The 25750-nt window shown below is 41.7% G+C and overlaps 1 protein-coding gene across 1 annotated transcript in view; it reads right to left on the bottom strand.

Annotated features, from left to right (window-relative positions):
* sycp1 (synaptonemal complex protein 1) overlaps positions 1–25750 on the bottom strand; it is a 374769-nt gene that overhangs the window by 166240 nt on the left and 182779 nt on the right. Inside the window, exons 14-15 of the mRNA XM_043716250.1 lie at positions 18652–18768; positions 10670–10774 (exon numbers count right to left, since the gene is read on the bottom strand). Of these exons, the coding sequence (XP_043572185.1) occupies positions 10670–10774; positions 18652–18768 (222 nt within the window). The remainder of the gene's footprint in view (positions 1–10669; positions 10775–18651; positions 18769–25750) is intronic.

Here is a 25750-nt window from a genome sequence, read left to right as displayed (position 1 = left end):
GGCCTATCACCCTCACCTTGACCTCCCTCCACCTATCGCATTTCCAAAGCCCCTCCCCCAAGTCCCTCCTCCCTACCTTTTATCTTAGCCTGCTGGACACACTTTCCTCATTCCTGAAGAAGGGCTTATGCCCGAAATGTCGATTCTCCTGTTCCTTGGATGCTGCCTGACCTGCTGCACTTTTCCAGCAACATATTTTCAGCTTTCTTCTCCCATAACCTTGCGATTTCATCCTTTTCAAATGGTCATCAATTCCCTTTTAGCACAACTCAATTCAATCCACATCAACTCTCTCAGGTAGTGCATTCTTGATGCTAATCACTCAATACAATAAAAAAAATCTTAACACTATTGCTTTATTCATTGCTTACTTTAAATCTCTGCCCTCTTGTTCTCAAGCATTTCATGAGTTGGAGCATTTTCTTCCTATTAACTAGGTATAGATCAATCATGATTTCAAACACTTCAATTCGATCTTGTCTCAATGTCGTCTTACAGTCATAGAGTCACAGAGATGTACAACATGAAAACAGACCCTTCGGTCTAACTCGTCCATGCCGACCAGTAATCCTCACCTAATTTAGTCTCATTTGCCAGTACTTGGCTCATATCCCTCTAAACCTTTCCTATTCATATACCCATCCAGATGCCTTTTAACTGCTCTAATTGTACCAGCCTCCACATTTCCTCTGGCAGCTCATTCCATATACGCACCATCCTCTGCATGAAAAAGTTGCCCCTTAGGCCCCTTTTATATCTTTCCCCCTCTCACCCTAAATCTATGCCCTCAAGCTCTGGACTCCCCCACCCAAGGGAAAAATACTTTGCCTATTTACCCTATCCATGCCCTTCATAATTTTGTAAACCTCTATAAGGTCACCCCTCAGCCTCTGACACTCCAGGGAAAACAGCCCCAGCCTATCCAGCCTCTCCCGACAGCTCAAATCTTCCAACTCTGGCAACATCCTTTAAATCTTTTCTGAACTCTTTCAAATTTCATAATATCCTTCCGATAGGAAGGAGATCAGAACTGCACGCAATATTCCAAAAGTGGCCTAACCAATGTCCTGACCTCCCAACTCCGATACTCAATGTTCTGACCAATAAAGGAAAGCATATCAAACACCTTCTTCACTATCCTATCTACCTGCGACTCTACTTCTCCAAGGAGAACAACCAGCTTCTCTAATCTCTCTTCTGACTTGTGCTTTATTGAGGGTGGTCAAACTTTGGGGAGTCAGGAGGTGAATTGCTTTGTTCTGAATTCTCAGGGTTTGACCTGCAGCTCTAGCTACAATTTCTAGGGAGCTGGTCCTGTTCATATTCTGGTCAATAATAACACTTTAGATGGTGATTATGAGGATTCAGCAATGGTAGTGCCATTAAATATAAATAGGAGATGGTTAGATTCTTTCTTGTTGGAGATGGTCAATGCCTAGCACTTCTCTGGCATGAATATTACTATGTGAATGGAGAATGCCTCAACTCTTCTATCTTGGCCTTTCAGTTCTGCAGATGTGTTATTGAGAAACCAGGGATATGCCTGACACTGACCAAAACCCGAGCGCTTACTTCACAGCAACCAAACCAATATTTTTCCCAAGACACCAAACTTACAAAGGTCTACTGGCCAGAGTCTCCATGGTCTTCAGAAAGATTTTGATGACCTTTATGTATGTAACATTTCACAAATAATGCAAATTGTTGATGGTAATTGTCCACCTAGGATATTCTGTGTTACTGGCCATGGGTTCTGGGGTCCTTGTGTGGGTGATGAACTTGATCCCAAAGTTGCATCGCTGACAATATATTTGATTTCGGGAGGTGGCCATGCGATCACTGGCATTTGAGTCTCCAGTTCATTTTCTATACTTCCTCTTGCTAATGAGTATTGTCAAATAATTATGCCCCTTCACACAAGAGTTTCCTGCAAGTTTCTTCTGAATAAGGCTCTCCCATGCATTGACATGAATATTGTATTTCTTGAAGGAACCCTTCAGGATGTCTCTGAAACTATTCTCTTGTCATTTTTTCATTTGAGTGCCTCCCTTGAGCTGGGCAAGGCTGATTTGCTATGGTACAGATGCACAATCCTTTATCTGAAATGCTCAGGACCAGCTGGTTTTCGGAATTCAGAATTTTTTGAATTTCAGAATAAGTGACAGTTTGATAAAGAACAAAGAAAATTTACAGCCCAGGAACAGGCCCTTCAAGCCTGAGCAGATCCAAATGTACAGTCTAAACCTGTCGGTCAATTCCTAAACATTTGTATCCCTCTGCTCCCCACCTACTCATGCACTTATCCAGACGCATCTTAAATGAATCAACCGTGCCTGCCTCTACCACCTCTGCTGGCAACGCGTTCCAAACTCCCACCACCCTCTGTGTGAAGTACTTGCCGCGGGTAGCCCCCTTAAATTTTCCACCTCTCACCTTGAAAGCATGACTTCTGGTTATTGAATCCTTCACCCTGGGAAAAAGCTTGTCTCTGTCCACCCTGTCTATACCCTTCATGATTTTGTAAACCTCAATCAGGTCCCCCCTCAATCTCCTTTTTTCGAGTGAAAGTAAACCTAACCTACTCAATCTCTCTTCATAGCTAACACCTTCCATACCAGGCAACATCCTCGTAAACCTTCTCTGCTCCCTCTCCAAAGCGTCCACATCCTTTTGGTAATGTGGCGACCAGAACTGTACACAATATTCTAAATGCGGCCGAACCAATGTCTTGATGGTGAAATTTTTAAAAATCTTACTGGAGGACATGACTCACTAAGTAAAACAGGCCTTGAAACAGAATCGAGGGCTGCCGGTGCTGGGCATCGCCCCCACATGTCGCATCTGAGTGAAACGCATCGAGTGGGTGTCGACTTGGGTTAACTGTTTGCACACCAAACAACCTTGTTAATGAGAAAAACACTTCACAAAAAAAGCCTTCGGACTTTGGAGCTTTTCATATTTTGGGATTTCTGATGAAGAGTTGTCTACCTGTAGTTATAATTCAGGTTTCTTAATTATATGGCTGCCCCAGCAGAACTTGATTTTGAATGATTATGGCCACAATATAGGTGCTATTAGCTTCTTCAATGACACTGATGTCAGTATACCTGACCTCCCAGGTAATGCAGAGTATCTGTCTCAACAGATGGTACTTCTTAAGATCTTCAGTTTGTATCTGTATGTGGTTCAGGTTTCAGAGCAGAAGGATGACTGCCTTATACATAAGAATCTTGGTGCCATCACGAAAGGCAGTCGTCAATGACTCTCATCATTAGGCGTCTAAAGGCAGCACTTACAGATTGGATGTGATTTTGAATTTCCACATTGATATCAGCCTAAGGAAAGAAGTAGTTTCCCAGGTAAGGGAATTATACCATGTTTGGGAGGATTTCTCCATTGATCTTAATGGAGGAATAGACCAAAACTTTATCTGGGACAAGCTGGTAAAGGATTTGAATTTTCTTGAGGTTTGAGGCCGAGACCAATTCTTCCTTTTGCTTTCATGAAGGCCTTCAGTAAGGTTTGAAGATTCTCTTCTGAGACAGCACAGATGACGTTGTCACCTGCATACTGAGGTCAGTGTTGTTTGCCTCTTGGATTTCAACCTCTTCAGATTGAACAATTTTCCATCCATCCTGTAGGCAATGTCCATACCACTGAGAAGCTTGCACCTGACAAGATGAATGGTGGTGATGAGGATGGACAAAAGGGTAGAAGTGATGACACATCCCTGCTTGACCTTGTCTTTACCTCAAAGGAAACTGTCATATTACCATTGGTGAGGACCATTGATGACATCTTGTCATGGAGGATGTTGTGAATCTCACTAGACAGCCAGCCTTTCCACAGCACTTTGCCACTTGATTGAATCAAAAGCCTTAGTCAGATCAATGAAGGCTATGTAAAGCAGTTGCTGTTCCTGGCATGTATTCTGGAGCTGCCAAACAGAGAAAATCATGTCCATTGTTCCATAGTTTGTTCATAGTCATATGAACAGAAGGAATTCCTTAGAGACTAGAAGGTGCCGAGCAAAGAATTGAGCAATGATCTTCCCATGATAGAGAGTAGGTAGATTCCTTGCTAGTTCCCTGTGCACTTTGTCTTCTTTCTTTAAGATGGCAGCGATGACAATCCCTGAGATTGACAGGGATTTCTACTTTGTCACAGATTTTCATTCATGGAAACAATAGGTAGGCTCTACTTCTCCAAGTTTTAAAATCTCCACTGGAATCCCAGCTACTCCTATGGCTTTTCCATTCCTCATGTGCTTAAAAATGTGTTGCTGGAAAAGCGCAGCAGGTCAGGCAGAATCAAAGGAACAGGAGAATCGACGTTTCGGGCATAAGCCCTTCTTCAGGAATTCTTCTTTCATTCCTCATGTGTCCAATGATGACTGCAACACATGCCATACTAGGTTTGGGACCAAGATCATATTTGTTAGGGAATGTGGAGATTGTAACAAGGTCAGCCAGATGGAGCTGAGAGAATGAGTTCCCTGATTGGGGTTGTTAACTTGGTCCAGTCAGGGAGCCATAGCTGACACATCTCAATAGAAATGTCAAAGGTTCAGGCCATTCTGAGCTGGCTCTGAGGAGGCTGGGCTACTGTCAAGTGCTATGTACATGTAATTAAAGGGTAACTTGGTTATGGGATACTGGACTCTCTGCTGTTATTTCAGTGGTGACGAGAGAAAAGAAACACTTCTGAAGAAATTCATTCTCATCACTCATGTTTGAGTTGGGGATAGACATTTCTGGTGACATGCTGTTATTTGGAAAATTTGACTCATTCTATCCTGCCATTGAAGACTGGACCCAGAATGTGGAATGTTATTTTGTCCAGGCAAATGAAAAGTAACATGCAATTTTCCTGACAGCTTATGGACCTGCAGCATTTTCAGCTATTAGGAGCTTAACATTTCCTATGGCACCAGATACTGAAACCTATCAAGTGTTTATGGATTTAGTTAAGGAATATTATGAAGCTTCATCTAATCCTGAGATGCTATTGATTTACTTGGCATGTCGAGTACCAAGAGAATCCAACTAGGGATTTTTGATGAGGTTACGATGACTGGCAGAGATTTTGGTTTAACCCATAATGAGATGCTGAGAGACTGTTTGGTATGTGGGATTAATGATGTAACCATGTAAAAGCACCTACGAGCTGAAGCCCAACTGAACTCAAACAGGGACTACACTGGCTTTGTCATTGAAAATGCATCAAATGGAGCATGTGAGTTTCAGGGTATGCCAATTGAGGTGGACACCCTTGCCAAGCCGACTGGGGTTGGGGACACCACTTGAGTGAAGGATAGCAAGGCATTGTAGTTGCTGCCAGCACACAAACTCAAGACAGCAAAAGAGTCACACTAGACCTAAATAAAATAAGAGAACTCGTAGGCCCATATCCCGGATAGTGCACACCCTGGAAATCCCACCTAGGTTTGGCTGGCAATAGTTAAATTGCTTGTCATAGAATCCTTATCGGTCTTTTGGCCCATTGAGTCCACACCAACCCTCCGAACAGCATCTTACCCAAACATATTTGTGAAGGATGAGATTTCTCAATACTTGGACGTGCATGGTAAAATATGGCAAAATCAACATGGTTTCACCAAGGGGAGGACATGCCTGACAAATTTATTAGAATTCTTTGAGGAGGTAATGAGCAGGTTAGACCAAGGAGAGCCAATGGATGTTATCTATCTGCATGCTTTTGATAAGGTGCTGCGTAGGAGACTGCTGAGTAAAATGGCATTAGAGGCCAGATACTAGCATGGTAGAAGATTGTCTGTCTGGCAGAAGGCAGAGAGTGGGGATGAAAGGGTCCTTCTCAGGAGGGAAGCCAGCTTCCAGTAGTAGTGGTCCACAAAGGTTGTGTTGGGACAACTTTTCACTTTATAGATTAATGATCTGGATGAAGGAACTAAAGACATGCTGGCTACGTTTGCAGATGATAGAAAGATAGGTGGGTGGCAGATAGAATTGAGGAGGCAGGGAGACTGCAGATTTTGTCAGGTTAGGAGAGTAGGCAAAGAAGTGGCAGATGAAATACAACATGGGAAAGTGTGAGGTCATGCACTTTGGTAGGAAGAATAGAGGCATGGGCTATTTTCTAAATGGGGAGAAAATTCAGAAATCTGAAGTGCAAACAGACTTGGGAGTCCTCATTCAGGTTTCTCTTAAAGTAAACTTGCAGGCTGAGTCGGTAGTTAGGAAGGCAGATACAATGTTGTCATTCATCAATAGAGGACTAGAATATAAAAGCAGGGATGTACTTCTAAGGTTTTATAAAGCTCTGGTCAGACCACATTTAAAGTATTGTGAGCAACTTTTGTCCCCATACCTCAGGAAGGATGTACTGGTCCTGCAGGGGAGGTCCAGAGGAGGCTCACGAGATGATTCCAAAAATGAAAGGCTTTTAAGTATGAGGAATATTTGAGGAATCTGGGACTATAGTCTGTGGATTATAGAAGGACAAGGGGAGAAGGACGAGGGGAGGATCTAATTGAAATTTACAGAATACTGAACGGCCTGGACAGAGTGGACATTGGGAAGATGTTGCCATTGGCAGGAGATGAGGACCTGAGGGCACAGCTTTAAAGCAAAAGGAAGATCTATAAGAATGGAGATAAGTAGAAATTCTTCAGCCAAAGTGGTGAATCTGTGGAATTCATTGCCACAGAAGGCTGTGGAGGCCAGGTCATTGAGTGTATTTAAAGCAGAGATAGATAAGTTCTTGATTACCAAGGGGACCAAAGATTACAGGTAAAATGTGGGAAAATGGGGTTGAAATACCTATCAGCCATGATTGAATGGTGGAGTAGACATGATGGGCTGAATAGCCAAATTTCTGCTCCTATGTCTTATGATCTTGACAGCCACCTCACTTCATTCAGAGGTTGATATTTCACGACATCATGCTCTGCGACATTAACAAATTCTTTGAATTTCTTTTCTTCACAGTTGACCATTTGAACACTGTTCTTAGAAGCATTCCAACATTTGGCATAATTATTTATTCACAGATGTGTGCAACACAATGCTGTTCTGTCAAATGTTGATTTCATGCAGCAAAACTGCCACTACTCTTTGCCTTTTCCAGCGTAGCAGAAGCTCCATCTGATGGAAAGATCACCATCTTCTGAAAATCAAGGTCACTGTTAATATCAAATTTATTGCTGTTGCAAGCTTTCAGTTTCAAAAGTCCTGTAAAAATAGTCTTTAAACAAGTTCAGATTCTGGTTGCAACTTGCTGTAAGTCTGTGCTTTCTATACAGCCTGCATAATGTGCAATACATGAATTTCAATGCATAAAACATTTTGTTTTAATTTATAAGAGTGGAGACTGCATGATCTTCACACTCCATTGTTCCATTTAAGGAGTCAGGCATTGTAATGGCCTTTGCACTTGGACACTCCTATGCAACCTTCCTCTTTTGTCTTAAGAGGAAGTGAAGGAACCCAGCTCATATCTTTGACATAACACGCTGTGAGGATTTTTTTGTGTGGCAGCTGGCCTGGTTTTGCAAGCAATCATAGTGGTCCTTCCCTGTGATAGCACTGCTTGTACGTCTGCAGCAACTGCTGTTGTCATTTGGTCTCAGTTCACAATTGTGCTCCTGACAGAGAGGCCCAAGAAAGCCAAAGATAATGATGTTTCCTTTTAATGTGAGAAATCACAGAGGCCTGGCACTCCTCTGCAGATCTCTCAGTCCCTGATATTTCACCAGCTATGTTTAGGCCATTAACTCCTTACTCATTCCTGCTACAGGACATTATGTCGGTCTTCAATGTAGTTTAGGTGCTGTCACATGTGGCTGTCCATCAGTTGGAACAGTCCCTGAAGGGTGGGGCTCATGTGCTCAAAAGTTTAAGAAGTCTTGGTTAGACTCATCATCTCAAATGGATTCTGGATTAGTGGTGCTGGAAGAGCACAGCAGTTCAGGCAGCATCCGGAAAGCAGTAAAATTGACGTTTCGGGCAAAAGCCCTTCATCAGGAATAAAGCTTTATTCCTGATGAAGGGCTTTTGCCCGAAACGTCGATTTTACGGCTCCTCGGATGCTGCCTGAACTGCTGTGCTCTTCCAGCACCACTAATCCAGAATCTGGTTTCCAGCATCTGCAGTCATTATTTTTACCTATCTCAAATGGATGCCTCCCTTAGCACAGCCATGAACTATCAGTAACTTAGAGAACTCTGCCATATTGCAACTTATCTGCTGGTGTAAGTTGATTACTGGCCTCAAACTTAGACTCCTGTGGCACATTTTCACTTCCTAGTGAAGAAATCATCTTCCTTTCCTTTCTCCAAGAGTAACTGCACATAGATTATCTGCCACTAATACCTCCTACTGATCACTAGTGCTATAACTATCTTCCTAGATCCCAAACCTAATTCTGTACTCTGCCCAGCTTGTGTAAGTATGTGCAATTTGCTTTAAGGGGTTCTGGAAAATGGTGCTTCCTCAAACATGGTTCCCTATTCTTGTCATCTGAGGACTTTCTCAGCTCTTTAGATGAATCGCATACTCGAACCTGTAAGAGGAACAAGAAAAACTAATGAAAGGAAGTCACCAGAAATATTCATCTTTGATATTGCTCAACACTATATCTATTCTAGGTTTCCAAGCCATCATTAATTTACATGCTTTCATTATCCAACTTCTCACTCTATGTCCCAATGAAACAATTCCCAGGATGCATCATTTTGACAATCAAACTATTCTCAAGAATGCCACTTTCATTGTCTTGAGCACTTGAAGGGGTATTCACTGTCATTCATGTTTCACAGATTTGCTTGGTACTCTCACCAACTGGTCAGATGGATCAGAGCACTGGGTTTACACTGCTCAATGTTCTCCACTTCACAGATGTTGTATCTTCTTTTCCTGCATGCACATAAGGAAAATAGTGCTGGGACAATTCTGTATTGATTAAAGAAAGCAGTGTCCTCCTCCTGGTCTATAACAGCATTTCCTAAACATCATCCTTACACATTAAAATTGTTTGCTGCTCTGGTGACTCAGATGCATGCTCCTCCAAGGTTGCAGATAAACATTTGTGCAAAAGATCAGCTTGATCAAAATTTAGAAGCTGAACATCACATTCGCTGCTGAGGCTGACTGACCACTTCATAACCTTCTAGCATTATAGGGAACACCCACATTCATTATGCAGTTTAAACAGGTTGAAGTTCAGCCTGCTAATCCTTCTAAAACATGTCCAATATTTTCCAAAAAGTAAAAAATGTGTTGAAGAAATGAAGAAAATAATACCACATGTGCACCTTTCTTAGCACAAGGCACAGCATGCATCATGCCAAAAGTAAGGTGGAAATACAGCATATTCCATTATCGGCAGTCAACTTGTGTAGCATCACATCCAGTGGCGCTATGAATCAAGAATTCATGCCACGAGATCTTGGCCAGTCATGACTCACATTTGCTTTGGTTAATCTTACATTCTAGGCATTCTAGGCATTATATACTGTGGTATAACTAACTAAATAAGAGCTGCCTCTGTTAAGAGCACAGTTATCATTAGTCAGTGAGCAAGTTGAGTTAGAGAAAAGCGTGCAGGTATCTCTGCTGCAGTGATGCTCCTTCAGTGGATAAACTTTCATCCATATATCATTGTGAGTTGTGGCCATCCTTAATAGCAATGTTTTGTACTTAAGTGCAACTACGTGAAATTTAAAAGCAGGAAAATCTAAAATCTTCAGAGGTGGCAGAATAAGTAAAAATTCAACATGGATTGTTAGTTGCCTCAACATGACTCTGCAATTCTAACAGATGTCTTCACACTTCATTGGTCAAACTTTACAAAGCAAGGTGGATGGATCTACCTCTGCCACAATTCCTGAATTGCATACAGCCTGATATTTTGCTCCTGGCTCCTTTTGCAACTTCTGACTATGATATTTTCAATGTATTCTTTAATTTAACATTGAGTAATACAGGTCCTTCAGATCAAGTGGAGCAGCAGTGGCTCAGTGGTCAGCACTACTGATGCACAATACCAGGGACATGGGTTCGATTCCAGCCTTGGGTGCCTGTCTGTGTGGAGTTTGCACATTCTGCCAGCGTCTGCGTGGGTTCCCTCTAGGTGCTCAAGTTTCTTCCCACAGTCCAAAGATGTACAGGTTAGGTGGATTGGCCATGCTAAATTATTCATAATGTCTAGAAATGTGTAATACAGGTGTGTTAGCCATGGGAGGTGCATGGTTGCAGGGGTTAGATGAGATGCTCTTCAGAGGATCAGTGTGGACCTGTTGGGCTGAATAGCCTGTTTCCACACTGTAGGAATTCTGTGAACAGTTTTACTCTCATTTCTAGAATTGACAATGGTTGATCATTTCATGATTACACATTGGGAAGTACAATCCTTCAGATGAATTGCTAGTACTCCCACTTGTATAACTGACAAATGTGTGATCATTTTGTAATTTTTCTTTATAATAAACATGTTGAAAGCTCTACAGTTCAGGATATACTGCAATCATTGCCAAACGTATAATGTATTCTTCACGTTTTGTGGATAATACTTTGAATTATTAAGGAATTCAGAAAATATTACCTTTGTAATCCTGCTTAATTTTCTATTCAAATAAGAAAAGATTGTTTTTTTTCTACTCAGCAACTCACAATTATTTGTTTATGCACACCTCTTTACTTTGAGTAGCTTCCTTTAAGTTTGCATTTTCCTTCATTAATTCATCAACAGATTTCTGAAGTTCTTCAATTTTATGCAGCAATATCACCTCTTTGTCCTGTAGAGACCACATGAAATGTTATTAAAAAGTATTTTAGAAGAAAACAAATTAAGACAATAATACGCTTGGAAATTTTGTACTAATCTTGACAAAAAGCTTGGGACAGTCAAATCTTTAATATAAGACCATATGACAAAGGAGTGGAAGTAAGGTCATTTGGCCCATCGAGTCCACTCCGCCATTTAATCATGACTACTGGGCATTTTAACTCCACTTACCCGCACTCTCCCCGTAGTTCTTAATTCCTTGCAAGATCAAGAATTTATCAAACTCTGCCTTGAAGACATTTAACATCCCAGCCTCCACTGTGGGGTTTTCCTCTTCATCCATGGAATCTGAGTATCACTGACTGAACATTTATTGCCCATCCCTAGTTACTGTCGAGAAGTTGATGGCAAGCTGCCTTATTGAAGCATTGTAGGTTCATGTTATGTTGGAAGACTTACAATGCCATTATAGTCTCCAAGGATATTGACCCTGGGAAAGGATTAGTGGTATCCCTCCAAGTGAGGGTGGTGAGAGGTTTTGAGGGGATCTTACAGGTGGTGGTGTTCCCATGTAACTACTACCCTTGTCTTTCTAGATGTTATTGGTCCTGGGTTTGGAAGGTGGTGTCTAAAGAGACTTGGTGACTTCTGCAGTGAATCTTATAGACATTACACATTACTAGGCAGTGGACATTTGTGGCTATGGTGTCAATCAAGTGGCCTGCTTCTTGATGTTGCTGGAGTTTCACTTCACTCATTCATGCAAACATATTCCACCATACACTTGAATTGTGCCTTATAAATGGTGCACAACTGTGGAGAGTCAGGAGGTAAATTACTCCCTTCAAGATTCTGAGCCTCTGACTTCCTCTTGTCACCACAATACTTAAGTGGCTAATCCCTTTATGTTGATAGTGAGGAATTCCAACAATCACAACCATCTTTGTGTCAGTTTTCTTTCAATTCCCACCACCTTGAGCTCAGCTAAGACTCCTTAATAGCACAACTGTTCAACAGCAGCTCTGATGTCAAGGGTAGGAGAAAGTGAGGACTGCAGATGCTGGAGATCAGAGTTGAAAAGTGTGGCGCTGAAAAAGCACAGCAGGAGAAGCAATATCCGAGGAGCAGGAGAATCGACATTTCAGGCATAAGCTCTCCATCAGGAATGTGGGGTGGGGTGGGGGACTGAGAGATAAATAGGAGGGTGGATGTTGGGGGGAAGGTAGTTGGAGGTAGAGGATGATAGTGATAGGTCGGAGGGGAGGGTGGAGCAGATAGGTGAGAAGGAAGATAAACAGGTAGGACAGTTCAAGAGGGCTGTGCCGCGCTGGAGGGTTGGATCAGGGATGCATCGGGGGAGGGGAGATCAGGAAACTGGTGACGTCATCATTGATGAAGGGTCCCAAGGTGGAAGATGAGGTATTCTTCCTCAAATCATTGGGTGGCTTTGATTTGACGGTGGAGATGGCCCAGGACTTGCATGTCCTTGGCAGAGTGGGAGGGGGAGTTGAAGTGTTCAGCCATAGGGCAGTGGGGTTCCCACCCTCCTATTTATCTCTCAGCCCCCATTTCCCCTCCTCCAAATTCCTGAAGAGCTTATGCCTGAAATATCGATTCTCCTGCTCCTTGGATGCTGCCTGACCTGCTGTGCTTTTCCAGTGCTACACTTTTCGACTCTGATCTCAAAGACAGTCATTCTCATATTAGCTCTGGAATTGAGCTTCTTTATCCACGTTTCCTTAGTTTATAATGAGGTCAGGAGCTGAGTGGTCTGGACGAAATCCAAGCTTAGCATCATTCAGCAGGCTATTGAAAAGTAAGTGCTGTTTGATAGCACGGTTGATAACATGTTCCATCACTTTACTGACAATTAAGACTAGACCAATGCAGAGGTAATTAGCTGGGTTGGATTTGTCCTACTTTTTGAGTATAGGACATTTTTTCACATTGTTGGTTAGATGCAGGTGCTGTAGGCGTACTTGAACAGCTTGGCTGGGGCTCAGTACATTCTTGAGCAAGAATCCAGTTCTCAGGCCTCTTCTTGATATCCCATGGCTGAAGTTGGTTGAAGACAGGCATCTGTGATGCTGTGGACCTCTGGAGAAGAGCAAGAAGGATCATCCATTTGGCACTTCAAACTGAAGATCATTGCAAATGCATCAGTCTTATCTTTTGCACTAATGTGCTGGGTTCCCCCATTACTGAGAGTGAGGATGGAGGCTCTTGAATTGAGTTGCTTAATTATCCAACATTGTTCACAAATGGAGTAGCAGGCTGCAGAGCTTAGAACTGATCTGTTGGAAGCTCTACTTCAAATTTAGATGAATCCCAAATCAAATATTTGGACTGCACCTGTTTAGTGTGATTCACTAAACCTTACTGTTTTGATAGTCTCATCTTCAATGGTATAATTATGTTGAAATATTATTAATAAAGAAGTTGTTTTTCTGGTTTTTTTATCGATGTTTAAATGATGAGTATAAAAGTCTTAAGCCAACAAATGTTCATCATAATGTGATGCCCGTTAATTAAATAACATTCAAATGTTTGCTCCACTTTTTATACTAGTTAGCACAGGAATACCGTAAATTCAATTGTCAGAACAATTTCACATTGATTCTGAGGTGATGCTGCTCTGGAGAATAAACCACAGAGAACACACAAAAATAAATTATTAAACAATTGTTTTTGCTGACCGGTTCCTATGCAGCTATTTCTTTTGGATTATGAAAGTAGGACAATCAGACTCCGCAATCTGAAGCTGCTGGAATTCTTTGACAGAAAATCCTGCTGGAGAGTTAGGTAGCTTTATGGATGTGAACCCAGGACACTATTGGAATAGATCAAGAGCTCTTTTGGAGAATTATAATGCCTAATGAGATTGTTAAAAGTAGGCATGAATCTGCATGAAAAGTACATAAACTCTTTAGAACTGACAACAGAGTGCTGTTGAAACAACTGTCAACCTGTTAAGATATTTAAATGTCCTTTCCTTTAAATATTTGCAAAAGAAAAACTGTCTGCATTGTTAAAAATCAATTACTTGTTTTTTTTAACCTCTCATAAGTTTGAGAGTTATCATTAAAGTATTTGTGCTACATAATGGATTTTACAAACTTCCCTATCAGAGTTGGGTGTTTGTCAATTCATAGTTCAACAAGTAACTCCAAATACTTATACATACTTTGAAGTAGAACAATGAATGTAAGTATTCCCTTTCATTAGGTTTGGAAGAAAGGAAATATAGTGAATGGATTTTATCAATGTGTGTATATTTTTGAAATAGTAAAACCTCAATGGACATTTACGAACTTGGTTTAATCTCAGCATGAGTCTTGAAGTCTACAACTTGTGGATAGTGGATGAATTTGCAGAGTAAGTGTAGGGACAAAGGATCATGAATGCGAGGCATAAGTTAGCATTAAGTTAACATAGGCACTATAAATGGCTTTGAGGTGTATGGAAGAGCATAGATTATCATACAGAGTATAAGCTTCCATTGGGCGTGCATGAGTGTCTAAGGGACAGTGGATAGAGGACTATAGGTTGTCATGGAGGGGATATGGAACCATGGAGAGGTGGGCAGTGAGGATGAAATGGCATACTTGAGCGTGGTGAGTATATACATGTGGGTTTGGATATTAAGAACTGGGGCGAGGGGAGACGCTGTTTATGATTTATTGTTTATTTTCCTTCAGTTTCTACTAGATACCAATGCACTGGAGTGGCCTTTTGCCTAGCCCAGGTTTGCATCTGATAGCTTCCAAATACTTTTTGGGTTCACCTGCCAAAACTTTCACAAAGCCTGGTCCTACAGAAAGAAAATCCAGCCTCCTGTACCACTTGTTCCTAGGCTAAATTCGTGAAAATTGGAAGTATCTGATTCTTGTTTCAATGAACTAAATATCCAGTTTAGTATATTCTTCCTGAGTTATGAAGAGTACAGAGCAATGACAAATGGTACTTCAACTAACAGAATAGTTTTTTTTGCTTGACTATAACTCAGACCATTCTAAACTACATAATATAAATCAGTGATTATGTCTTCATTCAAATCCGGAACTTTAAACACTGTTATTAGTTGTAAGTAGTCTCAGCTAAAAGAAATCTATTGCTATGGATTAACTGAATAAAAAAAAGCTGAGCCTCCCTTTCCTTCAACAGACTTTCACTGCATCCATTTCCCCATGACTTGACTGCCCCAATTAGTGTTATGCACATTTCCTGCTGTTACATTAATTTTTTGCTGCTAACAAGTTTGCGTTGTGTCAGAATCAAGTGGCAGTATGATAGCTTCATATCATGAGCTGTTCACAAAATAATACTTAATTAAAATAAGAAACTCTTTAAATCTATTTAATTTCAGGGAAATCACGCTTAATTTCCAAAGTGATCATCAAACCCTTAAGACCATAAGATATAGGAGCAGAAACTTGGCTATTCAGCCCATTGAGTCTGCTCTGCTATTCAATCATGGTTGATAGGGTTTTCAACAGCATTTTTCTTTTTTCTTTCCATAATTGTTGATCTCCTTGTCAATCAAGAACTTATCCATCTTTGTTTTAAATATACTCAATGACCTGGCCTCTACAGCCTTATGTGGCAATGGGCCCCACAAATTCACCACTCTCTGGCTAAAGAAGTTTCTCCTTTACCTTGTTCTAAAAGATCTTCCCTTTACTCGAGCGCTGTGCCCTCGGGTCCTCATCTCTCCTGCCAATGGAAACACCTTCCCAAAATCCACTCTGTCCAGGCCATTCAGTACTCTCAAAGTTTCAATAAGAACCCCCATTGTCCTTCTATACTCGACTGAGTATAGTCCCAGAGTCCACAAACATTCCTCATATGTCAAGTCTTTCATTCCTGGGATCATTCTCGTGAACTCCTCTGGACCCCTGCTCCAGGACCAGTACATCCTTCTTGAAGTATGGGGGCCAAACCTGCTCACAATACTCTAAATGTGGTCTCACCAGAGCTTTATAAAGCCTCAGAATTTTATCCCAACTTTTATAATCTAGTCCTCGCGAGAAGAATGACGACATTGTATTTGCCACCCTAACTACTGACTCAGCCTGCAAGTTTACCTTAAGAGATTCATGGACTCGGACCCCAAATCCCTTTGCACTTCATATTTCTGAATTTTCTCTCCATTTAGAAAATAGCCCATGCCTCTATTCTTCCTATCAAAGTGCATGCCCTCACATTTTCCCATGTTATATTTCATCTGCCACTTCTGTGCTCACTCTCTTAACCTATCTAAATCTTTCTGCAGCCTCTCCGTCTCCTCAATACTACCTGCTCCTCCACCTATCCTTGTATCATCTGCAAACATAGCCACAATGCCCTCAGTTCGTTCATCCAGATCACTAACGTATAAAGTGAAAAGTTGTGATCCCAACACCTTATGGAACGCCACTAGCCACTGGTTTCCATCCTGAAAAGGACCTTTTATCGCCACACTCCGCCTTCACCAGACAGCCAATCTTCTATCCATGCTACTAAGTGGCCTCTAACACTATGGGCCCTTATCTTACTCAGCAGCCTCCTGTGCAGCACCTTATCAAAGTCCTTCTGGAGGTCCAGATAGATAACATCCATCGGCTTTCCTTGGTCTAACCAGCTCGTTACCTCCTCAAAGAATTCTAATAGACTTATCAGGCATGACCTCTCCTTAGTGAAACCATGCTGACTTTATCGTATTTTACCATGCATATCTAGGTGTTCAGAAATCTGATCCTTCACAATGCACTCCAAAATCTTACCAACGATTAAAGTCAGGCAAATTGGCTTATTATTGATCCCTTCTTAAACAGGTGGTTACATTAGCAATTTTCTAGTCCTCTGCAACCCTCGCTGACTCCAGTGATTCCTGAAAGATCACTACTAAAGCCTCCATTGTCCCTTTAGCTATCTCCTTCAGGACTCTAGGTTGTAGCCCATCTGGTTCAGGCAATTCATCCACTTTCAGACCTTTCAGTTTTTGTAGCACCTTCTCATTGGTGATGGCCATCAAACTCATCTCTGCCCCCCCAACCCCCACCCCACTCTCTTGAATTTTTTTCCACCATGAAGACTGACGCAAAGTACTTATTCAGTTCCTCAGTCATTTCTTTGCTCCCCATTACTACCTCTGCAGCATCATTTTCCAGCAGTCTAATGTCAATTTTTTGCCTCTCTTTGGCACTTTATATATCTAAACAATCTCTTGCAATCTTTCCAAACATTATCAGCTACCTTACCCTCATATTTAATCTCCCTCCTTATTTCTTTCTTCGTTGTCCTCTGTTGGTCTTTGTAGACTTTCCACCACCCTTCACCACATTATATGCTTTCTCTTTTGCTTTCACGCTGTCCCGGATTTCGCTGGTCAGCCATAATCGCCTAATCCACCCTTTAGTTTGCTTCTTTTTGCTTCTCAGGATGAATTTTTGCGATGGATCTCGAATTACTCCCAGAAGCTCCTGCCACTGCAGTTCCACTGTCTTTGCTCCTAGGCTCCTCTTCTAGTCAATTCTTGTCAGCTCATCGCTCATGCCTCTGTTGTTGTCTTTGATAAACTGTAATACCATTATATGTGATTCCACCTTCTTCCTTTCAAACTGCAGAGTAAATTCTATCTCATTACAGTCACTTACTCTTCAGGGTTCCTTCACCTTAAACTTCCTTATCAAGTCTGCCTCATTGTACAACACTAAATCCAGACTTGCCTGTTCCCTAGTGGGCTCCACCCCAAGCTGCTCCAAAAAGCCATCTTGTAGACATTCCACAAATACCTTTCCTTGTGATCCATAACTAACCTGGTTTTCCCAGGTTACCTACATATTGAAATCCCCCTTGATCACTGTAACCTTGCCTTTCTTACATGCTTTTTCTATCGCTATGTATACCTTATGCTCCAAATCCTGACTACTGTTTGGAGTCTGTTGATAATTCCCATTATGGTTTTCTTACATTGCGGTTCCTCAAATCTACCCACAGAGATTCCACATCATCTGATCTTACTTTGTTTATTATTATTGATTTAATTTCATATTTTACTAACAATGCAACTCCACCCCCTCTGCTTGCGAGCCTGTCTTTTTAAAAGGATGTATATCCTTGGATATTTAGCTCCCAGTCCTGATCCCCTTGCAGCTATGTCTCCTTAACAAATTTTTGCTTTGCATTTGTGTTTTAATAACTCATATAATGTGGCATCACTTCTTGGCCATTCCCAATTTTCCCGAAGAAGATAGTAGTGTGCAGCTTCTTGAACACAATGGAGTAGATTGCTAGCCTATATCAGAGAGCAGTTAGGAGTTAACACATTGCTGGGTCGATGAGTTTTTAGTTGAAACTTTATTGCTGGAACAGCACAGCAGGTCAGGCAGCATCCAGGGAACAGGAGATTCGACGTTTCGGGCACAGGCCCTTCTTCAGGAAGGGCCTGTGCCCGAAACGTCGAATCTCCTGTTCCCTGGATGCTGCCTGACCTGCTGTGCTGTTCCAGCAATAAAGTTTCAACTTTGATCTCCAGCATCTGCAGACCTCACTTTCTCCTCGATGAGTTTTTAGGACAATCCAGAATTTTAATTGTCATTATTACTGATACAAGTTTAGTCCAGGTTGTATTCAATTTAACTGGATTCAAATTCCCTAGCCACCACAGTTCATTTGATCGCAATTATTAGTTCAGCAACTTAACTGCAATGATAACATAATTTGTGAATTATTTTTCAACACTGACAGGAAGATGCACAATATTATTATATGGGAACTAAATTTATGATAATGATTTCAACCAGTTGTTCAATTCCATGAAGCTTTAATGCTTAAACAACAATATAAGATCTGACATTTTGGTTTGCAAAGTCATGGGATGTAAAGATTTAAAATTGGAAAACTAACCTGTAAATCATTCTGTATTTTCTTTGCTGATTCCAATTGTTCAAAATATTTCCCTTTCTCTAATTTTTCACTCATCAGTTCTTCTTCTAATTTATTTTGTGTTATTGTTTTGTCATTCTGAAATATTCATCAAAAGAGATTAAATTTAACACAGACATTTAATTTGGGAATCAAAGAATTGCAACCGAAAAATTAATAACTTTACTCCAGATTGAGTATTTTCTTAAAAATGAGTTTAGAGCAAGGTGTGATGAACTGATTACTTTCCTTGTCCATTCTAGTCACAACTAAGGTTGCAATTAAAAAGAGAGACGATTATTGTGAATTATACAATTTCGGACAGTTCAAGTCATCATGCTAATAACGTGCATTTCATTAACACAAGTTTGCTGGAACACAATTGATGAATTGAGGACAGTATTTCTAAAGCATGAACATTTAAAACGTGTTGGCTGGAACACGAATATATTGACAACACTTTAAGTGCTGTTTCTAAAGTGCAATTTTTCTATAATTTGGGGTTGCACAAGAACATAACCATTGCGTTATAGAAGTATCTGTATACAGCTTATTATTAGAAATAAGTCAACAAAGTCCCTTAAGTAACACTGTAAGATGTAGCTTATTGCAAATAAAACCTGCTCAAGTAAAAATGAAAAGTTAATTACAAAGGATGTAGAATATGCATATGTGCACACAAATGCTATGCTAATATGCACCCTTCTGGAAAAATAAAACACACAACCTCCCAGCTGGGAAAAACAGAATAACACAATGCAGTGTTATTTTAAGAGTACTTTAGCCAACATAAAATTACATTCAGGAAAAACAATTATTCAGACTGTTAAAATCTTTGGAGCCAGAGTCAATTTTCCCACAACCTGTTAGTGCTAGAAGGCATTCTGAATCTGTAATGATTAGTTGAATGAGCTTTCCTGGATACGTTAGCAGATTTTGAATTCTCCTTCAGGAACTCACCACATGAGGTCATGATGTCTTCCAGTGCTTTCAACAATCAAACATTGATGAGTGAGGGGTCACAGAGAGAGAAAGAGAGAGAGAAGGCAAAGGCTCTTGCTTCAGGCAAGTTATCTCACTAAGTATATTGTACTGAAATCAAATTGATTTCTTCCACCCATAGAAACATGTGATCTGTTGGAAAGTATCGTGGACTTAGTGGGATTGAATTTTCCAAGCATCTGAATTACATGAGTAACAGGGAGAAAGTTACAGAGTTAGACAGTCATAGTGATGTACATCATGGAAACAGACCCTTCGGTCCAACTTGTCCATGCCAATCAGATATGCTAACCTAATCTAGTCCCATTTACCAGCACCTGGCCCATTTCCTTCTAAACATTTCCGATTCATATACCCATCCAGACGCCTTTTAAATGTTGTAATTGTACCAGCCTCCACCACTTCCTCTGGCAACTCATTCATACATGCACCACCCCCTATGTGAAAAAGTTGCCCCTTAGGTCCCTTTCCTATCTTTCCCCTCTCACCCTATGCCCTGTAGTTCTGGACTCCCCCCACCCCAGGGATAATATCTTGTCTATTCATCCTATCTATACCCCTCATGATTTTATAAACCTTTACAAGGTCACCCCTCAGCCTTCAGCGCCCCAGGGAAAACAGTCCTAGCCTATTCAGCCTCTCCCTTTGGCTCAAATCCTCCAACCCTGGCAACATCCTCGTAAATCTTTTCTGAACCCTTTCAAGTTTCACGACATCCTTCCTATAGGAAAGAGACCAGAATTGCACATAATATTCCAAAAGTGGCCTAACCAATGTCCTGTACAGCCGCAACATGTCCTCCCAACTCCTATACTCAATGCTCTGACTAATAAAGGAAAGTATACAAAACGTCTTCTTCACTATCCTATCTATCTGCGACTCTACTTTCAAGAAACTATGAACCTGCACTCCAAGGTCTCTTTGTTCAGCAACACTCCCCAGGACCTTACCATTAAGTGTATACGTCTTGTTCTGATTTGCTTTTCGAAAATGCAGCACCTAACATTTATTTAAATTAAAGTCCATCTGCCACTCCTCAGCCCATTGACCCATCTGATCAAGATCCTGTTGTACTCTAAGGTAACTTTCTTCACTGTCCACTACGCCTCCAATTTTGGTGTTATCTGCAAACTTACTAACTATACCTCTTATGCTCACATCCAAATTATTTACATTAATGACAAAAATTAGTGGACCCAACACTGATCCTTGTGGCACTCCACTGGTCACAGGCCTCCAGTCTGAAAAGCAACCCTCCAGCACCATCTTCTACCTTTGAGCCAGTTCTGTATCCAAATGACTAGTTCTCCCTGTATTCCATGAGATCTAACCTTGCTAACCAGTCTCCGATGTGGAATCTTGATGAACGCCTTATTCAAGTCCATATAGATCACGTCCACCACTCTGGTCTCATCAATCCTCTTTGTTACTTTTTCAAAACACTCAATCAAGTTTATAAGACATGATTTCCCACCACAAAGCCATGCTGACAATCCCTAATCAGTCCTTGCCTTTCCAAATACATGGACATCCTGTCCCTCAGGATTCCCTCCAACTTGCTCACCACCGATGTCAGGCTCACTGGTCTATAGTTCCCTGGTTATTCCTCACCACCTTTCTTCAGTATGGCACCACGTTAGCTAACCTCCAGTGTTTTGGCACCTCAGCTGTGACTATCGATGATACAAACATCTCAGTAAGAGGCCCAGCAATCACTTCCCTAGCTTCCCACAGAGTTCTACAGTACACGTGATCGGGTCCTTGGGATTTATCCACTTATATGGATTTCAAGACATCCAGCACCTCCTCCTCTGTAATATGGACATTTTTAACGATGTCACCATCTATTTCCCTACATTCTATATCTTCCATGTTCTTCTCTACAGTAAATACTGATGCAAAATACTTGTTTAGTATCTCCCCATCTCCTGCAGCTCCACACACAGGCTGCCTTGCTGATCTTTGAGGGGCCCTATTCTCTCCCCAGTTACCCTTTTGTCCTTAATGTATTTACAAAAACCATTTGGATTCTCCTTAATCGTATTTGCCAAAGCTAACTTGTCCCCTTTTTGCCCTCCTGATTTCCCTCTTAAGTATACTCCTATTGTCTTTATACTCTAAGGATTCACTCAATCTCTCCTGTCTATATCTGATCTATGCTTCCTTCATTTTCTTAACCGAAACCTCAATTTCTTTAAGTCATCCAGCATTCCCTACACCTAAGAGCCTTATCTTTCACCCTAATAGGAATATACTGTCTTTGGACTCTTGTTATCTCATTTCTGAAGTCTTCCCATTTTCCAGCCATCTCTTTACTGCGAACATCTGCCCCCAGTCAGCTTTTGAAAGTTCTTGACTAATATCATCTAAATTAACCTTCTTCCAATTTAGAACTTCAACTTTGAGATACGGTCTATCCTTTTCTATCGCTATTTAAAAACTAATAGAATTATGGTCGCTGGCCCCAAAATGCGCCCCCACTGACACCTCAGTCACCTGCTGTCTTATTTCCCAATATTAGATCAAGTTTTGCACCTTCTCTAGTAGGTACATCCACATACTGAATCGGAAAATATTCTTAGACACATTTAACACATCCTTCTCCATATAAACCCTTAACACTATGGCAGTCTCAGCCTATGTTTGGAAAGTTAAAATCCCCTACCAAAGCCACTCTATTATTCTTACAGATAACTGAAATCTTCTAACAAATTTGTTTCTCAATTTCCTGTTGATTAATACAATCCCAATAAGGTGATTATCCCTTTCTTATTTCTCAGTTCCACCCAAATAACTCTCCTGGATGTATTCCCAGGAATATCCTCCCTAAGTACAACAGTAATGCTATCCCTTAACAAAAACGCCACTCCCCCTTCTGTCTTGTCTCCCCCGCCTCCCTTTCTATCCTTTCCTGTGGCATTTGTATCCTGGAGCATTAAGCTGCCAGTCCTGTCCATCCCTGAGCCACGTTTCTGCAATCGTGATGATATTCCAGTCTTATGTTCCTAACCATGCCCTGAGTTCATCTGCCTTCCCTGTTAGGCCTCTTGCATTGAAGTACATGCAGTTTACTTTATCAGTCCTACCTTGTTCTCTGCTTTGTTCCTGTCTGCTCTGACTGTTTGACTTGCTCCATTTCCCGACTGCACCGGTCTCAGATTGATCTCTTTCCTCACTATTTCCCTGGGTCCCACCCTGCCCAGCTTACTAGTTTAAATCCTACCAAGCAGCTCTCACAAATCTCCCTGTCAGTATATTAGTCCCCTTCTAATTCAGGTGCCATCTGTCCTTCTTGTACAGGTCACTTCTACCCCAGATTCTAATGAACCTTTCTCTCCTGCACCAGCTCCTCAGCCACGCATTCATCTGGTCTATCTTCCTATTCCTGCCCTCACTAGCTTGAAGCACCGGAAGTAATCCAAATATTGCTATTCTTGAGAACCTTTTTAAATTCCCACCTAACTTTCTTTATTCTCCTTTTCAGAATCTCATCCTTTTCCCTTCCTATGTCATTGTTCCAATGTATACAAAGATCTCCTGTTGGTCCCCTCTTCCTTTTGAGAACATTCTGCACCATCTCCGAGATGTTTTTGATGCTGGCACCAAGCAGGCAACACACCACTCTGATTTTTCGCTTCTGGCCGCAGTCACATCTGTCTGTGCCTATGACTAGAGAGTCCCCTATCACAATTGATCGCTTGAAACCCGACGTGCCCCTCATTACATTAGAACCTGCCTTGATTCTATACTCTTGGCTGTTTGTGTTACACTCCCTTGAGAGACCATCACCCCTTAACTTTTCCAAAACAGCATACTTGTTTGAAAATGGGTTGGGAGAACATGGTGAGAATGAAAAGAAACAGGCTCTTAACATCAAGAAAATTTTGATTTTCCCCTTAAAGTTTCAACAGCTAGATAAAGATCGTGCTAGTGAGGAGGGGCCTATTTTCAAGAACCAATATCTCATTATTACCTCATTTGTATGCATGTTGCCAATATCCCAGAAACTAGAAATCACCAATTTCCAACTTTAAAGTCAGAACTGTAACCTGGTAGCTTCAGTCACCAGCATTTTCTCTGGGCATCAACTTTGGCTCGCATTCCTTAACATCACAGGGCATGCTTTATAAACAATGATCCCCTGCATCCACAGAAGTAAGCAAGGAAGACACTCAGCAAAAATGTATCCCAGCAAGGAAGAAAGAATAAATCAACCAAAGCTAATCAAGGAAGTTAAGGAGAGTATGAAGTTGAAAAAATACATGTAAGGAGGTAGATAGCCATTAATACTGTGACAAATTGAGAATCCAGCAAAGCAGAACCAAAAAGATAATAAACTGAGAATATAAACCACAAGGGCAAACTAGTGAGGAATATAACAATTGACATAAGATGCTTCTGTAAGTATATATAGAAGAGAGAGGCCAAAGTTAATTTAGGCCCCTTGCTAAATGAATTTAGGGATATGGTGTCTTTTGGTACTGCTCTTTCCCTTCGGGTTTTCCTTGATCCCATCTGTAAAAGATATTTCATGGCGTCTCTTTGATGTCTAATTTCCTTTCCAATGAACCTTCAACATTCTGTATACTTTTGAAAGGTCCCCCTGTTTTAATGTGGTGTAGCTGATATATGCTTCTTTCGTCTTCTTTATCAAAGTCTTGATATACCTGGACATCCAGGTTCTCCGGACTTACTGCACTTGTTCTTCACTCTTCGAGGAACACCCTGACCCTGAATTTTCACTATATTACTTTTAAAAGACCTCCACTTTCCAAATGTAGACTTAGCTGGAAGTAGCTTTTTGCAGCAGAGAGCGGCGGGAGCTGGGCGGAAGTGAAGTCGGAGCGCAAAGCTGGTCGGGAAGTTATTTGAGTGGAGAAGGAACCCGAGATACTACACGTGCAGTGTCTCCCACCTTCCCTCCTCCTCTAACCTAAAAAAAAAAGGTAAGCTACTTAGTGTTCTTGTTTTGGAGACTAAGTGTAGAGTTATAGCAGCGCAGGCAGTGGAATGTTCCTCCTGCAGGATGTTTGAGGTAGGGGTGACCACCGATGCTCCTGCCGACATCATCTGCAGGAAGTGCAGCCAGCTCCAGCTCCTCACAGACCGCGTTAGGGTACTGGAGCTGGAGTTGGATGAACTGAGAATTATTTGAGTGGCTGAGAGGTGAATAGATAGAAGCTACAGGGACATGGTTACGCCAGAGAACAGAGGTAGCTGGGTAACAGTTAGAGGTGGGAAGGGGAGGAAGCAGGCAGTGCAGGGATCCCCTGTGGTCGATCCCCTCAACAATAAGTATACTGCTTTGGATACTGTTGGGGGGGATGGCCTAGCAGGGATAAGCTGCAGTGACCGGGTCTCTGGCACGAGGTCCGGCTCTGAGGCTCAGAAGGGAAAGGGGGAGAGGAGGAGAGCGCTAATTATAGGAGACTCTATAGTTAGAGGGACATTCAGGCGGTTCTGTGGACATGGGCGAGACTCTCAGTTGGTTTGTTGCCTCCCGGGTGTCAGGGTCCAAGATGTCTTGGACCGTGTCTTCAGAATCCTTAAGGGGGAGGGTGTGCAGCCAGAAGTCGTGGTGCACACTGGCACCAACGACATAGGTAGGAAGAGGGGTGGGGAGGTCATTCAGGAGCTCAGGGAGTTAGGTTGGAAGCTAAAAGCTAGGACGGACAGAGTCGGCATCTCTGGGTTGTTGCCGGTGCCATGTGACAATGAGGCAAGGAATAGGGAGACAGTGCAGTTGAACACATGGTTGCAAGGATGGTGTAGGAGGGAGGGCTTCAGGTATTTGGACAATTGGACTGCATTCTAGGGAAGGTGGGACCTGTACAAGCAGGACGGGTTGCACCTGAACCAGAAGGGCACCAATATCCTGGGAGGTAGGTTTGCTAGCACTCTTCGGAGGGGTTTAAACTAACTTGGCAGGGGGATGGGATCCGGACTTGTAGTCCAGCAAGTAGGCGAGCTGTTTGTCAGGATGTCCAAGAATGTAGGGAGGCTGTGAAGAAGGTAGCACAGACAGGGAATACTTGCGGACACAGAGATGGGCTCAAGTGTGTATACTTCAACGCAAGGA

Source organism: Chiloscyllium plagiosum, chromosome 26 (assembly GCF_004010195.1).
Source record: "Chiloscyllium plagiosum isolate BGI_BamShark_2017 chromosome 26, ASM401019v2, whole genome shotgun sequence".
Classification (NCBI taxonomy): Eukaryota; Metazoa; Chordata; class Chondrichthyes; order Orectolobiformes; family Hemiscylliidae; genus Chiloscyllium; species Chiloscyllium plagiosum.
The sequence above is the reverse complement of the archived record's forward strand: the minus strand, read 5'-3'. Positions and strand labels throughout refer to the sequence as shown.